Raw genomic sequence first — 16,659 nt, forward strand, 5'->3', positions numbered from 1 at the left:
TTCAAGGAGACCTCTCGTAGGAGGAAGGCGGCCTGACGTTGAGAGGCGGGATGAAGCCAAGGCGCTGATGCTATCTCTGCGGTCCTCAGTCAAAGTCATTAGGAACAACGTCCAGCTTCTACTTGGCACCTTCCTCTCACCTGTGAGGTGAAGGAAGACCTTATTTATTAGTTCTTTCATTTCTCTTAGCCTCTCAGGATTATAGCTTTATCATCCAAATGCCGGGAAAGCAAAAATAAAGTTCATCAATCGAAGTTAAATTCTCTTGACGTTCTAGAGATGGGGGACTTTTGGAGAAGGCTAGAATTTTCTTTTAATCTCCTCCATCACTAAAACACATATAGCGTACTACGGATTTTAATATGTAACTACTTTATTCAAATGTTAAAAAGGAGAAAGAGTGTTATCATGTACTATGATTATTTGGGGTTCATAAATATGAATTTAATAAAGTGTAACCAGATTAAAACTCTTTACATATATGAAAAATCTTCCCTGTTGGTGGAGGCTTAATAGTTATTGGACAAAAATAGTTGATGGGATTCTGTAATATTGACACTAAAAAGGAATTGATATTTTTCTAGTTTTAAAGGAATAGTTGGATATTACTTTAGAAGGTGGACTCTATTTTTTAAAAAGTGTTGGCTACTACATCCAAAGATCATAATATTAATATATCATTACTAGAGAACATACTAATTTTGAGTTGCATAGATTCTCAGGAGGATATTTTCAAGAACCTCTCTCATCCCTCCTGTGACTATTGGCATATATTTTACACAGCTGGCTGAAAGTAACCTACCGTGACTGGGGAAGACCAAGGAAGACCTGTGAACTTGGCTTCTCTAGCCCAGTGCTCAAAGCAAATTAACCCATGAAATTTCTCTTAACACTGATCCAAGGCTTACGGCTGATGTTCTAGGAAATAACTATTGCTTAGTATAGGGCTCTGATTTGACCCATAATATAAATACTTCTGGTTTATTGAGACACTTATGATGTTGTTTTGCTGCATCTAATGAACACTATTAGGTACCTGAAAAGATAGGAAAATATTCCCAACTCCAAAATTGACTGCCGGGTGTAGCAAGGGCCAGTAAAGTGGGCTTTCTTCCATTCCTTAACATGTCTTCCTTGATTCGGGGTTGGAAGAATATTGAATGATAGCTCGCAGAATCACCAGACCACAGGTATCAACCAAGTATTTATTAAGCACTTCATGTATTTCTTGTACTAGAGCTTTTATTGAAAGATGGGATATAGATAAAGAGAAAAAAAAAAAAGTGAAAACCCAGCCCCTGTGCTTGTGGCTTAAGGGCAGAGATGGGGTTTCCACATGTGCAGCAACCAGAGAACAATTTCACAACCACAGGTAAACAAATGGGCTGTCGGGGAGAGACATCTGGTCCCCGCGCTGTTTATAGCTAATTCTAGTGGGGGAAATAAGAGAAATAGAACCAACTGCTTCGGAGGGGAGCATGTCCCAGTCCTCTGGCAACAAGGTGCAGGTTTTCTGCCAGGAGGGAACACTGGATAGGGGGCTGTTTGTTTTTTCTCCAAACAGGAAACTCCTTCCATGCCAATAGTAGCTTCAAAAGGATTGCTGCAGCAGATGGAAAGAACCCATATGCATTCATGCATTCAGTTAGCAGGGACTAATTCAATTTGAGGATTAACCCTGTCATTAGAGAGAAACAAAACCTATTTAAGTCTCCCATCTATGGTTACACGCTCTGAGCACATTGGCACAGGTGGTGGTTGAATATTAGACCATTGTAGCATTTCATGGCCTTCTGATGCCGCTGATGGATTAATCCCAATGAGGAGGAGATCCTGGAAGTGTGTGCTCTGAGCCCTCCACTCTGTATTTTGGCAAAAGAGGAGAAGCTTCTACTTGCCTTTCTTCCTCCTGCTCCAGAAAGCTGATCCTTAAGATAAGCAGTTGTCAGCCTTTTGCATTTTTCTACTGAGATACTCATGACATAAACAGATGATATTGCATGCAAAACACACGCCCATAGAGGACACAGGTAACAAAGGCCATTCATGGCCATTTCCCAAAGCTAACCAAAAGTCAGTGTCAACCCTCTTACTCAAAGCGCATCACAATGTAAGTGCATGATGTGAAAGACTGAATTTTCTAAAAACAGTCACAGCATGATCTCCCATCCCACACATTCTTTTTGCAGTATGACTTTGACATTATTGTCATTGAGATGTGGAGTCTGGGTCTTCTTGAATATGGGCAGACTTAATTAAGACTGTAGCAGCAGAAGTGACACCCCATGATTTCCAAGGAAAGGTGACTTCCACGAAGCTTTCTGGGGATGGTTGCTTTTGAAACCCAGTCACCATTTTGGGAGGAAGCCCAAGAAGCCATGGAATGCCATGCTCAGGGAGTGAAAGCTCCCAGCTGAAGCCAGCACCCAGTTTCCTGTCGTGTATAATCATCTTGAAAGTGGGTCTTTGAGCTCTCAGTGGAGCTGTCCCACCTGATGCCAGGTGGAGGGAAGACAAACTTTTGGCTGAACCTGGCCCCAATAGCAGAGTTTTGACCAAACATAACTGTTTTGTTTGAAGCCACTCTGTTTGGGATGATGCAGCTCTCTGTGACTGCCTAACAGTTATGCAGTCACAGAGAGCTGATACAGATTTGTGCATCATTATAAGAATAATCTTGAATTTGTCCCAATATATTAAAAACCCTCAGTATTTTAGCTATTAACAAATAATTTGGCACGTAGCTTATTATCGGTTGTCAAAACCTCCTCTAGGCTCATATTAAAATGCAAAGGTCTTTCAAAATATCTAATTCCTCCTTTCTCTCAGCTCACCTTGTTGAGTATGACTATGTAAAATAATACTAATTACAGTCATTTTCATGAGCTGCTTCTCATTTATGCCTCATTAGCATAATTCACAGTAGTTATCCATACCATTAAATGAGTGTTAGTTACCTTTGCCGTATCTGATGATTATACTAAGTTCCATTTTGGGGAGCTAAGCCGTCACAGTTTGTTGTTCATGTCCCATGACTGACTGCTTACAAAGTACAAAAATTGGACAGAATACTTCTGATAAGGAAAATGCAGGAAAAGCTCTGCAGAAGTAGGTATCTAAAAGAAGTAGGCTCTTGAGCAGCTGACAATGCAAGCCATCTGGCACCTAAGCAATGAGTGACTTTGAATAAAGGAGAAGTAGGAAGATGCCCATCATGATCAGATCAATGGAACTGTGAATGCAGCATCTGCCCTGGGTGCACTCGATATGCAGTGTCTCCTTTAGCATGAAAGGAGTTGGACCTTGAAGCCTTAAATTGACTTCATTTTGCATGTGATGCATTCATGAAACTTTTCTTTGGGGTTGTTTTAGTTTTTGCCCACCTTTCTCCAGGTTCAAGGGGAAACAGCGTGGTGGAAGGAATTCTAACATAGGGGTCAGATGCAATAACATAAGAAAATGTAAAAGAAACAAAGAAAAAAAAAATAAGAGTCTCTCTGTCATCTGGATTGCTAACTATCTGTGTGACCTTGGAAAAGTCCATTTACTTCTCAAGCCTGTTTTCTCATCTATGAAATGAGAAGTTTAGGCTAGGACCCAAAATAGCTCTGGAATGTAGAATATGACCGCTTCTGAAGGGACAGTTCTAGGACGTGCTTCTTGCTTCACAGATGAAATTTAGGAGTAAAAAGTATGCAGAACTTGGCAAAGCCAGATATATATTTATGCTTCTCAGTGCAGCAACTGATTTCTTCCCCAACCCAGGGCTCTACAAGCTATTCTTTGTTCGATGGTGGTGGTTTGTACTTTTAATTTTTTTCTTCCATAAATTTTTTTAAAAAAGATTTAAGTGACTGCTATCATTAGTAGGTGACAAGCAGTTTGGAAATAGAATATTAATTTAAGAACTGAGAAATAACATGAAAGCTTAAACTTTTTAAATAGACCTAAGTGTTCAGAGTTGAGACTATATGATGTAGTTATTTCAGTTGATTTATTGGGAACTCATATACGTGGCTTTGCCAAGCCCTGTATACATTTTATTAAATATTTTCATTGGCATAGCAAAAACTGCAACCTTAAACTATCCCTTTGGAAGTAATCATATGGCAAACTCTACAGTTGTAATTGGCCTTAATCTAACCCTCTCATTTCATCGGTGAGAAATGGTTCTTTTTCTGTGTCGTGAGGTCAAAAACATCAGGATTCCATGGTGTTCTACATAGGAGACTGTAATAGTCAGTCCTCTGTTCCTTGAGCTGATTTGAAAGGCAGAGTTCCAAAAGTATTGACTTTGTCTTCATTTTTCTAATGAGAGAACTGAGAGTGGTAAACTATAACTTGCCCAAGGTTACAGCCAGTTCATGGTGCTCCCAGGGACTCACAGGCAGTCTGATTCTTGGCTCAGTTATGATGTATCCCTTCCTAATTTGGACTTCTTGCCAAAATGCCAGTTCCCTAAGAGGACGGAGTTTGCTTTGTATGGAGGTATCCCCAGAACCTCAAACAGGGCCTGGCAGGGCAGGAGCAGGTGGCCAGCCAGTGACCCTGTGGATTGTTTTGTCCCTATCCTGATTCCAGTGGGTAGCCATTGTGCCTTCATGCACGATTTCTGAGGATATGCAGACAGCTGGGAATCGAGGCCCTAGAGGGAGAGAGTAAGAAGGAAGATGGGGGATTCCTTTTTGGCAGTCCTGACTTCTCAGTCCCAGGATGTTTACTGGATAACAATTTATGGGAAGGCAGAGCACTGAAGGAAATATCAACCACTTCATATGAATTAATGGTTCTGCTTCTAAGCTCTAAAAATGACAGATCTCTCAGTTCTCTACTCCCTTACTCTCCTGCCTAACTACATAAGTTTCTGTGATTTAATTGTCCAGGAAACTTACTATCCATCTACTCAATTACCTTTACGTCCCATCAGCAATTTGACTTCCCTTCTTTGCATTTGGGATCATGATTTCCCCAGTTGGAAAGAGTTTTGGAAAAGGCAGGAAGGTAAGCTTGGAGCTCAAGAAATAATAAAGAATAATACTGTAATCATAACAACTCATTATTTGTTTTTGAAGCTTGATCTTTCAGAAGGTTATTATCTGGAGTTGAATACTAATAGATTCAAGCTGTCTTTATGCAGAGGAAATCTTAAACAATAGTGTTCATGGGGAAGGACATTAATCAGGAGAAAGAAGTGAGCCTTGAGCCTAATAATGTTTGCATAATAGCTACCCTTGGGTGTATTGCTTGACTTAAGAATAAATATCCCCGCTTTCCATCTCCAGTACAATTGGAAATTATTTCTGGTTATGATTCTGTTATATGATCTTCTACCTGTTCATGGGGACTTTAAATCGGGAGGCTGCTGGAAACCAACAAACGTAGCAGTACTTGTGAATGAGTCTGGGGTAGACATTTAAAGAGGCTATAATATTGGGCAATCTGGAGAAAATGAGCGGAGAGCAGGTCATAATTCTCTTTCCAGGAGGGGAAGGTGGGATCAAACTGGCATGGTTGACATTTATATGCTTCTCTGGTATACTTTTACCTCTGCAATGGTTTCTCACCACCTGCAGGATAAACTCCAAGTGCCTTATCTTGACAGAAGAGGTGCTCACTGTGGGGGGTCCCTCCGACTCTGCAGCACCTTATCTGCAGCCACTCCCCACCCCAGGGAGGATGATATTCAGCTCTTCGAAGGTTCCCTTAGACATCACAACTTAACTTCCATGTCTTTGTTCGGATCCTACCTTCGTCTTGCAAGGATTTTCCAAATCCTCTTTGCTAATTAATTCCACTTACCACGGAAGAGTTGGCTTGAACTTCGCCTCCTCCAAGAAATCTTTGAACTCCCCAGCTAACCAATAAGTTTTCCCCCAACTTCTGATATTTTTCTTTCTTTTCGTTCTTCCTCCCTCCTTTTCCTTTCCTTTCTTTTTCTTTTCTCTCTTCCCTTCCTGCTGCTCCTCAAATAGACTTTGTCCTGGGGAATTCCTTTATTGTCTTGATTTGCTGCTTATATATACCAAATTTTATTACAGAAGTGCTTTAAAGTAATGAACTCATTTTTCTTCTTTTCTCTCTCTTTTCTCTATTTCTCTTTTCTTTTTCTTTTCATTTCTGGGAAATGTTTCAATATAATCTTGAAAAAGTAAGCACTCTACTGTTTTGAACTTATAAAGCTTTCATTCGTTGGTTTTGTTCTTATGATAGAGAGATGAGCAAGACAGCTATTTATTATACAAATAAGAAAACTGGTTCAGAAGCATTGACTTGTTAAGCTTACATGTCTGCTAAGTTAGAGATTAGAATAGACTAGACTCTAGTCCAGTGCCTTTTTTTTTTTTTTTTTTTTTATTTATTTGACAGAGAGAGACATAGTGAGAGCAGGAACACAAGCAGGGGGAGTGGGAGAGGGAGAAGCAGGCTTCCCGCAGAGCAGGGAGCCCGATGTGGGACTCGATCCCAGGACGCTGGGATCATGACCTGAGCCGAAGGCAGACGCTTAACGACTGAGCCACCCAGGCGCCCTAGTCCAGTGCCTTTTTAAAAAAGAAAAAAAATTATTTATTTATTTTGAGAGAGAGAGTACACATGCGTGTGCAAGTGAGCGGCCCAGTTGTCACCATAATGCAGGTCCCTGTGTCCAGTCCAGGCCTCTGTCCAGTAGAGCTCCACTAGCTCTGTAAGGCCTGGAGAAAAGGGAAGGAAATAGTCTTTATAAGTTATCAAGTTTATAGTATTGTGAAAAGGCACTGCACTGGGGCGCCTGGGTTGCTCAGTCGGTTAAGCGTCCAACTCTTGATTTTGGCTCAGGTCATGATCTCAGGGTGGTGAGATTGAGCCCCAAGTCAGGCTCTGAGCTCAGTGGGGAGTCTGCTTGAGATTCTCTCTCCCTCTACCCCTCCCACTCATGCTCTCTCTTTCTCTAAAATAAACAAATAAATCATAAAAAAAGATAAAAATAAAATGACACCTTAAGAAATAAAATTTAAGTTACTTCTAAAATTTTGTGCTATTCAAGCCTTACAATAATCTATTTTTTCGGTAGTCCTAGAATCTAGGTATTTGTTTTTCTAAAGGACCATTTCCAACCTAATGCACATGTTCCCTTCAGGAACCAACACTGTCATTAGATGCTCACACATCCTGCCCTCTCTCACCAGTCCCCTCCTCTCCCTCCTCCTCTACCTCCCAAGTGACTTGTATGTGCGCTCCGATTTTTGCCCCTGGAGTTACATATTTTTACAATTAGTTTAGGTTTCCTAAGTCTTTGAGTTCTTTCCATAAGAGTCACCAGTGGATTAGATGCTGACCGTATGGTTATTTTCTTCAGAACATAAAAAAGCATGCATGTTCTTTCCTCACCGCCTCCAGTCCTCTTCATTTCCATAATGGTAGGTGTTTGTCTCTCACTACAGAGCAAAATTATTAGTGATTTTTGGAACCCCAAGAGGACCAAGTGGAAGGAACTGGAAAGAAGGGAGCAGAAGCAGTCACGGTTAGGCACCAGTCCACCTCATAGATGAGTTGAGAGCACCCATATGATTTCATCGATCATTTTAGTCATTCTGTAAGATTTAGACTTGCTGGTTGACAGATGTGGAAACCGGGCTCAGAGGGTTTCCGTGATTCACCCACAACTTGTGTCGGAGCTAAGATTTGAATCTAATCTCTGTGGCTCCAAGTTTCATGAGGGGGTGTCCAGGTAGGATAGAATGGGTGCCCGGGTAGCGAAGGGATGAAGAGAAGGCTTTAGCCTGTTGCAAGATTCAACCTTTGGCATGCTTCTCCTTCCCTGATTCCTACCCCAAACGTAGACTATTTCTACAAAATATGGATCCAGCCCTTTGGGATTTTTTTAATGAGAGGGTCTTCTACTAATGGGACATCTCTCTTTTGTCTCCCACAGCAATTTTGCAGGCAGTAATAGCTGGTGATCTTATGAAGGTAAGATATGTTCCTACCCAAACTTTTGGTGATTCTTTAAGAACTTTAACATCATTTCTCACCAAATAGTCATGATCTCTCGTATGTCATGTATCATCCCCCTGCCTGTGCTAAATGACTTGGAAGGGGAAGGATGCTCTTTTGAGGACCGGGCAGGGAGGGCCAGAGGAGTCTTCACAGCGTCTCCACATTTCCCAACAGTGGAGAATGTATGCAGGGGTACCATGCCGGTTGTCTTGACTAGTTAACATGGGCTGCACGTTCCCCGGATGCAGTGCTCACAGTGTCTGGAATTCCTGCTCTCTAGAAGCTGATATTTGCAGTTTAAAGGTTTCTTTTTAGACAGGTCTTGAAATGAGTTCATCTGTAAGAATTATCTGGACAACACCCAGAAATACATCCTCCAGGCCAGAGCCTACAGCTTCCAACATGATTACAGTTTTGTACTCTGGGGATCACAGTTAAACCAAAAGAACATGCTCCGTCTCATCTCCCTCGAACACTTTAATTCATGCTTATGTTTTCTTAGTTCAGAGAGAAGGAAGTGGTCCCTGCTGCCTCTAGAGGGAATGCACATTCTGGAGTCAGACTGCCTGGGTTCAGATCTTGGCTCTGCCGTTCACTGTATGTGTGACTTTGTATAATTATCTGATTCCCTCTGCGCCTCAGTTTCTTCATCTGTAAACTTAAATAATGTTGCCTCTCTCCTTTGTTGTGAGGATCAACTCTAACAATACATGTAAACCTCTTAAGACTGTTTTTATTCCATAGAAGGGACTCTAAAATGCTAGCTAGTAGTGTTAGTCTGTGTTTTTTTTTTTAATAAACATAGTGGAGATGCAAATATTTATTATATAGTATAGTCCACGAGTATTCTAAAAGCTCTATTTGGTCTCATGTCATTTTCAGGCATTGGGACTCATGACTGCCTGTATATCCCTGTATAACCCACATTGGCATCGATCTGCTCTGTAAGATCAGCAGCTGTGTAGGGACAGAGGCTCTGCCTTACTCACCAGCCTGTGGAGTATGGTGCCATTGCAGATCGAGAACCCAAAAGCCTTAAAAGAGAGCTGAGAAGCACTGACCTTGCATGCAACTTCTTTTGAAGCACATCTGTTGAATCAACTGAGAAACCTCTGGGCTACAATGTTAACAGGTTACTAATAGGAAAGAAATGGCGAGAAGGTTGCAAGCATCTTGATAAACTGCCATCTTTAGACACATAATTCTGGAAATGGTGCCTGTGGCACAGTCGACATCGAAGAATTGTCACCCACAAGAAAAAAGTACTTTCCAAGCAGTGTACCTGGGAGTTTGATGCTATTGCCAAGCGGTGGATTGAACCAATATTATCCAGACTCCCTGCAAGGCCTTATATTAGATGCTTTGGGCAGTAAGGCGTGATTCCTGCCCTTGCAGAGCTTCTAAGCCAAAAAAATGTGCAAACTACTGTACATTTGAAATCTTTTTATCTCATTTTGCATATGCTTTTAGTCTAGGCAGCATATTTTTTGGGTCCCTGGTGTATACAACCCCACTTTTTTTGTACTTAATAGAGAATTATTTGAAATATGGGAAATTGCCATATTCAGTAGGTTGTCTTACTACGTTCTCTGTTACAATCATTTCCTAAGTGCCTAAGAAATTACTTAACCTTATTTATGGAAAGATGAAATACAGTGACTTAGTTTTTCTTTCTCATTCTTTTTTTCTCTTTCCTTCCCAAGTTTTTCTTCCCCTTTTCTTTCTTCTTTCCACCTTCTTCTGTTTGTCTATTCCATGCCATGCAGAAAGCAGAAGAAATATTAGATATTAAACTGTGTGCGTGTCTGTAAGAGAGAGAGCACACAGCAGACAGCGGAGAACCGAAGACCCCAGGAGCCATCCGGTGTGAAGGCTGTTGGGAGCGTCTGCTGTGCACCTGAGCTGCCTAAGATACCCACAGACTAACTTCATGTCCGCAGTGTCCAAAAACCCCACAGAAAGGCAGCATCCAGGCAGCTGATGGATTGGGTCTGTGCTGCTCCACTGAGCCCAAATCCCTTATGGATCTGCCTATGAAGAAAGGGAGTGTCATTGTAAGACTAATGTTGAACAGTACTGGATATGCTTAGATTCTTTCTGGAAAACTATTAGCTACCTCTTGCTGTCCTATAGCCTCGTAGTTTAGGGGAAAAGTCCCCATATGTTCTTTACTTCCATTCAACTATTCCTTTTTGGCCTATTTTCTAGGAAGCCTTCCCTGACTCTTTTTTCACCCCGTGATAACCTCGTTATGTTCTTCTCCATTCCTGTATGTGTCTTTGACATCTGTCTTCCCCATGGATGGCGAGGTCTTGAGGCCAATGACCAAGTCCTATTCATCTTTGTTTCCCTGGCATCTGCCACATGGCAGTTCCATGGTTGGATATGAGTTTACTTTCTTTGACCTTATGAGATGCTTACTTTTTTTTTTTTTTTAGTGTGCCATCTAACTTCTTGGTGATAGATCCATTCCTTTTGCTTGGTACCTGCCGGGTTATTGTATTCTTCTTTGTCCTGAAACTACCTTTTAGAAGTTCCAGAAAGACTCTTTTTGTTCTCCTATACCGCTCTAGGTATATCTCCCATACCCTGGAGAACAGGGACCCATTTACACTTTCTGTAATGTTCAGTATTTCACGAAATCAGACCGCATCCTCATTTCGCCACATGATTCTCGGGCTGCAAAATCTGTTGGTCCTTTTCCAGTCTGTTCTCACAATATAGGTATTTTAGGTTTCTCCTGCCACATTCTCTGAATCCTTTGGGTTCTCATCCTGTGGATCATCTCTAGCCTCACTGGGCATGGATTGGATGATTAACAGAAGGCGTGCTGGCTGGGTTGCAGCTCTGGAAGAAGAAAGAGGCTGTACACACGTGTGCCACCATCTCCCACGGGAAAATGGGAAGGAGCTTCTGTATTTGGTAGCTAGGTTCATTAGAGGTTGGAGAGAAACCATAGGCTCGGAAAGGAGCTTAGCTACCAGACACCAAGCTCTTCCTGTCTCCGGCCTTAATTACTCTTTCACTCAAGAGAAACCCGAGCCAACATAGGAAAGCGTTTCTTCTCTTTGCTGCCCTTCACTCTCTTAGGACAGCGACCAGTGCCCAGAAAAGAAAAAGACATCAAACAGAGAAGAAATAACTCACTCAACACGTTTCAGTTTCCACATTTTAGTGCCCACAGACCCTCTCCAGAGTGAGGGGAGACACTGGCCAGCTATCTGAGTGCTAACACGGTGCAGGAACGTTGCTTCCTCACTTTGACTTCTCGGCGTCCTCTGAGGCTAGAAACATTTGTGGTTTACTACATCACTCTTATTTTATCACCGGTTAGCTGTACTTTCCCTTGTTCCGGACTCTGCCTGAGCTTCTTTTCCTGTGTCTCTTTGTCAGCTAATGGAAAGCTATAAAAATGGAGGCAGTCTGCTAATTCAGGGGCCGGACCACTGCTCCCTCCTCCACCATGCAGCCAAAACCGGCCACGGGGAGATCGTGAAGTACATCCTGGACCACGGTAAGTAGGCGCAACGAACCAAGGGGCACTTATCCGCGAAGCAGCTGAACCGTCTAAGCGGGCTCTCAAGCCGGCTGTCTTCAGAACAGTAGAGATGCTCCCCACCTTTTAGCTGACACCCCCTGCTGATGTGAGCCAGACGGAACTACAGACCGCTGACCCACGTGGGTCGCTGTGACCGAACGGCTCCTAGAAATAATTCTCATATCCAGGTCTTCGCAGGATACTGGTGAGCTGATTGATTGAAAAATAAAAGACAAAAACAAATGCGTCCCGACATAATACGCCGGATTGTTTTGGGAAGCGCTTTAAGTTGCCTGGTTGGGACCCGGTACCAAATCCATGTTCATAGCTGATCATTCTGAGGATTACATGAGCACGGTTTTTTCCAGTTTTTTGGCTTGTCTCTCTCTCTCTCTCTCCTTTTTTTCTGCCTGGATCTCATTCATCTTTTCAACTTAAGCCACGCTTCATTCTCTTTGAAAACATCTGGGACTCCCGTGTCTTCCGTGGTTAGATAGTTGCTGGAAGTAGCATGTACCTTAGTATATTTCTCTCATGGTCCTTTAGAGGCATAAACACATGGATAGATCCCATATCTTGACCAGTACTTTCAGCTTCCCATGTTCATAGTGTTTCTAGGAATTAAGAACAGGAATAAAGGGAAAAACCTGCCTGGCTTGGCTGTCTTTGAGAGGGGAAGGATTGGAGCAGCCTCTAGGTCTGCTAGATGTAGGTACACAGAGATCCTGGAGGATTTTCTCTGCGCCCTAGCAGTGAAGCTCTGGCATCCAGATCCAGGCTGAAAATAGTAAGCGTATTCGTAGACATGCACAGTCCTTTTTGCTCCTCTTTTTTTTTTTTTTTCTTTTTTTTAAGGGAGAGAGAGAGAGAGCATGCATGCATGAACAAAGGAGGAAGAGAGAGAGGGAGAGAGAGACTCTTAAGTAGGCTCTACGCTCAGCACACAGCCCAACATGGAGCTCAGTCTCACAACCCTGAGATCATGACCTGAGCCGAAATCAAGTCAGACGCTTAACTGACTTAGTCACCCAGGCACCCCACTCCTCTTTTTATTCACTTCAACATGTCTTTCAGTCAACACATATTTGTGGAGTGCTTAACAGGAGCTACCTGTTATAGACCGGTGAGTACACACACACACATACACACACACACACACACAATACAGTCATTATTTTCAGGCAATTGAGGCCAAAAAACATAATCATATGCAGAATTAAATTGAAAATACTTCTATATGGATGTTTTAAGTCCTATTGTAAAGCCACAGGTAGATAACGTAGCTACCATTTGTCACACGCTTACTATATTTTCAGATGCTTATACTAAACATCCTATCATTTAATCTTTACAAGGACCTGCAAGGTAGGTATTAGACTATCAGGTACATTTGACTCACCTTGTTTTGTCTTCAGTTCCTTCTCACCATGATGAGTTTGCTTGAACCCTTGGCCTGAGTTATGGTGGAGAGAACAGTTTAGGAAAAGGAAAGCATGTGAAAGCAGGATGGAGATCATTAGACCATCTCTTTCCCCCTTGTAGGCTGGGCTGGACAGTCCCAAGCCTGTCTATGCTGGAAAGCTCAGCTGTGCTGTGTCTGGGATATGCATCCTTTCATCTGCTGTTCCCCTACCCATTCGACCCACTGCAATGAAAGCATTTGTGGGGGGGAGCAAGACTTACAAAGCAATGATGGCATAAGTTCTGCTTGCCTCCTTTGTGGAAAAAAAAAAAGAACAAAACACATAGCAAAACAAAAAACCATAGGTATTTTTTCTTTCCCATAGTGACTTCTCCAAAGGCTGGTGAGAGGCAAAACCAAATGTTAGAACCCGGCCCCCACAGACAACGCATAAAGTCACAGAGCTTCTATGATTATCTTTCTCTTAATCAAAAAGATCTCAGGATTTCTACCACACAGAATGCAGATGAGCTTTAGAGATACATGCTGTCAGTTTACTTGTCTTTAGCTGGGTTAAAGTACTCCTGGTTGCTGTCTTCTTGACCACTCTCAATCCTTTCTTCCTAGTTTGTCCTTCACCCCATGAGATTGAATGTTTGCTCGCATACCTTAACCTATTCAATACCCACAGACCCTCTCCCGAGTTAGGTCAGACCCTGGCCATCTATTTGAGTGCTAACACAATTTAGGAACTCTCTCTCTCTCTACCTCTCCTGAAGAGCTAGTGTTCCCCCCCCGCCCCCCCCCCCCCCCCAGTTCTGGAAACCTCCCTGTATTAGTCACCTGTTGGTGTCTCCCTTGGTCTCACTCACAAGGCTGCGGGGAGCTGCAATTGTGATTGAGTCTGTCTTGAATATGGACTCCCCCACACATTTGGGGCTCTCAGCTGAGATGGCCGGAATGGCCGGGACACCTGAGCCTCCCTCTCTACCTGTTCTTTTATCCCAGGCTTCTTCACGGCATGATAGTCCTATGGTTCCAGGTGGGTGAGGATAGATGCTTCCAGATGTCCTGAGGCCAGGCTGGCAAGTTCTGCATTATCTCTGCAGCATTCTGTTAGCTAAAATAGGTCACAGAGTTGGCCCTGACTCAAAGGAGGGCAAAATGGCCCCCACCGCCCCATGAAAGGAGCTGCAAATAATCTGCGGCCAGATTTAACCTACCATCCTCCCTTACCCTCTGTCTTCTTCAGTTGAAAATGATGAGCTTACCTTCTCAGTATCATGAACTACTGTCCCACCTGGAATCCCCAGGACCTCAGCTTTTATGTTTTCCTTTGGTTCTGGGTCCTCAGGTTGATTAGCAACAATAATTCTTCAAATTTGCAAGTTCTTCAACAACAGCAATTTCCCCCCTTTTTAAGCCTAAGTATGACCCGTGCAATGTTTGGGACATACTTATACTAAAAACAAACCAAAATCCCTCTCCTCAGTTGCATGCCCCCAGGGGCATGAGTGATGAGGCATGAGATGATATTAGTCTAAAATCACAGATTTTCACTTCCCCCACTCCTTTTTCCACTGCCTTAAATAATAGGGCCTCTAAAAAGTTGCAAGTTCTAACCCCACCTGTGGATTGATGCACACGTACTTTGCCTGGCATGAAATCAAGCTGGTATGTTAGTCTTAGTGCTGTAACCAAAGCCTGACATTCCGATACTAAAGTCGTCTCTCTTCCATCCCCAGCATCTCTTGCAAAGGGTGAATCACACAATACAGCTCTCTCTCTATCAAAACTGAAGGACACGAAGCAATCTGTTAATAAGGGGGGAGAAGGTGTTTATTTTTCCAGTTTTTGGGGGGGTTAGATTTAATAAATTAGTTGGTTTAATATTTATGATAATGAGAAAAACAACTGGAGATTCCTGCACTCACCTTTACTTCCCTCACAGGCAAGCAGTTCCCATGGTCACGCTCAAGGTCAAGGTCAAGGTCACGGGAGGCATCTGATTCCCTCCCTGCCTCACCAGGATCTCACTGGCCAGTACAAACCTGAGGGAGAGACTAGAGATATGAAGCACACTCCATCTTTCTGTATGAAAATAAAATCTTATGCTCTCCAGTCCAAGAATCACTGCAGTTTTGAGGGATGGCAGTTTTTAGCCTTTCAGTTCTCTAGTCAAATAATGGGAACTAACTCGCAGTTGATTTTTTATTGAAACTAGCATTTATCAACCTGATAGGCACTGTTGATTTCAGCCTTAACGTTGATCTCATTATTTCTACTTATTCAGGAATATGCATGCAAATCTTTTGACATAGCCCTCCTAAGTCAGCAGGTTCCCCAAGAGCTAAGCGCTTCAGCTCCCCTGTTTTCATTGTTGCTGTTTGTTTTAACATCTTTAGTCGCTGATAACAATTTATACTAGCCTGTGCATGTTGCGATTGTAAACTATTTTTTTTGCAGAAAAATTTGCCTCTTTTAAATAATAGAAACCCCTGTAAATTACAGTTTTCTTGAAGGCAGGGACAAGCTCACGGGAAACACAACCCTTTTTCTGCTCTGTAACAATCCTCTTAATGTGACCCCTGGTCAGTGAAATAATCTCTCCAATTTTATGTCGTGGCGGCTCTAGAATCCCCTTGGTCTGACAAGGAAAATAGCCTTTTCCAAGAGGCCTCCGTGAGGCTGGGATGCATCCTGAATTTATAAACCAGCAATGTATTTATAAACCAGCATCAGATTTGTGGTAGACAAGTCTGATCAATTCAAACTCATGTAAATGGGAAAAGAGTACCATTTTACACGGTGCCAAAGATGGAGAGGGACATTCCTCCCAATCTCGAATGCTGCAAATCTTTTGAAGTTTTAGTTTTTTTGGGTTTTTTTTGTTTTTAATTTGGTTTAAGTCTTTCCTGTGGCTTCATATGATATAAATTGTAAAATCTGTTCAAATACCCGACAACAGGCTTCCTGACAAGGGTTCTGAGAAATCCGTGGGCCCTTTTCAAGATGCCTGAGAGTGTAGGGGCTTGTTTGCGCCCTGCATTCTTGCTCAGGCGGGAGCCCCTCTCCCTCTGCTTTGCCCCCCTCTTCACTGGTTATTTATGGTGAGCAGTGGGGTCCACGGTCAGGAGGGCGCCCCCTGAACAGGAGTCGTGAGAGATTCGTTGTCTTCCCAGACACCACACTAAGCAATGTATTTCTCATCTAAGTGCTCTTTATAACCAGGCTGTGGGGCGAGGGGCAGGAGTGTGTGGTAGACTCTGACAAGCCGCAGGCGGTTTGAATTTTTCTCTGTCCTGCATCTTCTTTGGGACTTTCTCTCAAATGCACAACCTGCTGTTTTCCTTTATGAAAAACTGGAATTTGGGCCTTGGGAGGGTTGCAGAGAGAATGGAGGAGGAAGAGAGCTAAAATTCCATGGGGACAGGGTGGAGAGGGAAAGATGCCGAGGGGTTCCAGCCCGGGTCCCCCAGTGGTTCCTGCTTTTCAGCTCCTTTCAACCATATTTTCTACCCACTCCCTCCTCCCGCCTTGTACCCCTCCAAGAGACTTTTGTGTTGTTTTAGGCTTTTACCACCCCGCACATTTCGTTCCTTTGTTTTTATTCTCCCCACTCCCACCCCTTTGCCCCCCTACCGTGTGTCCTGATAGAAATCTCACTCATGCATTTCCTTTTTGATTTCAATGGCTTATTTTGTCTTCCCTCGTTTTCTGTCTCTAGTCTTTCTTTTCTTTCTTC

General features: G+C 42.8%; 1 protein-coding gene across 7 annotated transcripts in view; it reads left to right on the top strand.

The window, feature by feature from the left end:
- DGKI (diacylglycerol kinase iota) overlaps positions 1-16,659 on the top strand; it is a 419,897-nt gene that overhangs the window by 387,334 nt on the left and 15,904 nt on the right. For all 7 annotated transcript variants that reach the window (XM_032401488.1, XM_032401491.1, XM_032401494.1 and 4 more), the window contains 2 exons: positions 7,910-7,947; positions 11,368-11,488. In XM_032401488.1, coding sequence (XP_032257379.1) covers positions 7,910-7,947; positions 11,368-11,488 — 159 coding nt within the window. The remainder of the gene's footprint in view (positions 1-7,909; positions 7,948-11,367; positions 11,489-16,659) is intronic.

The sequence above is a fragment of the Phoca vitulina genome, unplaced genomic scaffold, assembly GCF_004348235.1.
Source record: "Phoca vitulina isolate PV1807 unplaced genomic scaffold, GSC_HSeal_1.0 scaffold4, whole genome shotgun sequence".
Lineage (NCBI taxonomy): Eukaryota > Metazoa > Chordata > Mammalia > Carnivora > Phocidae > Phoca > Phoca vitulina.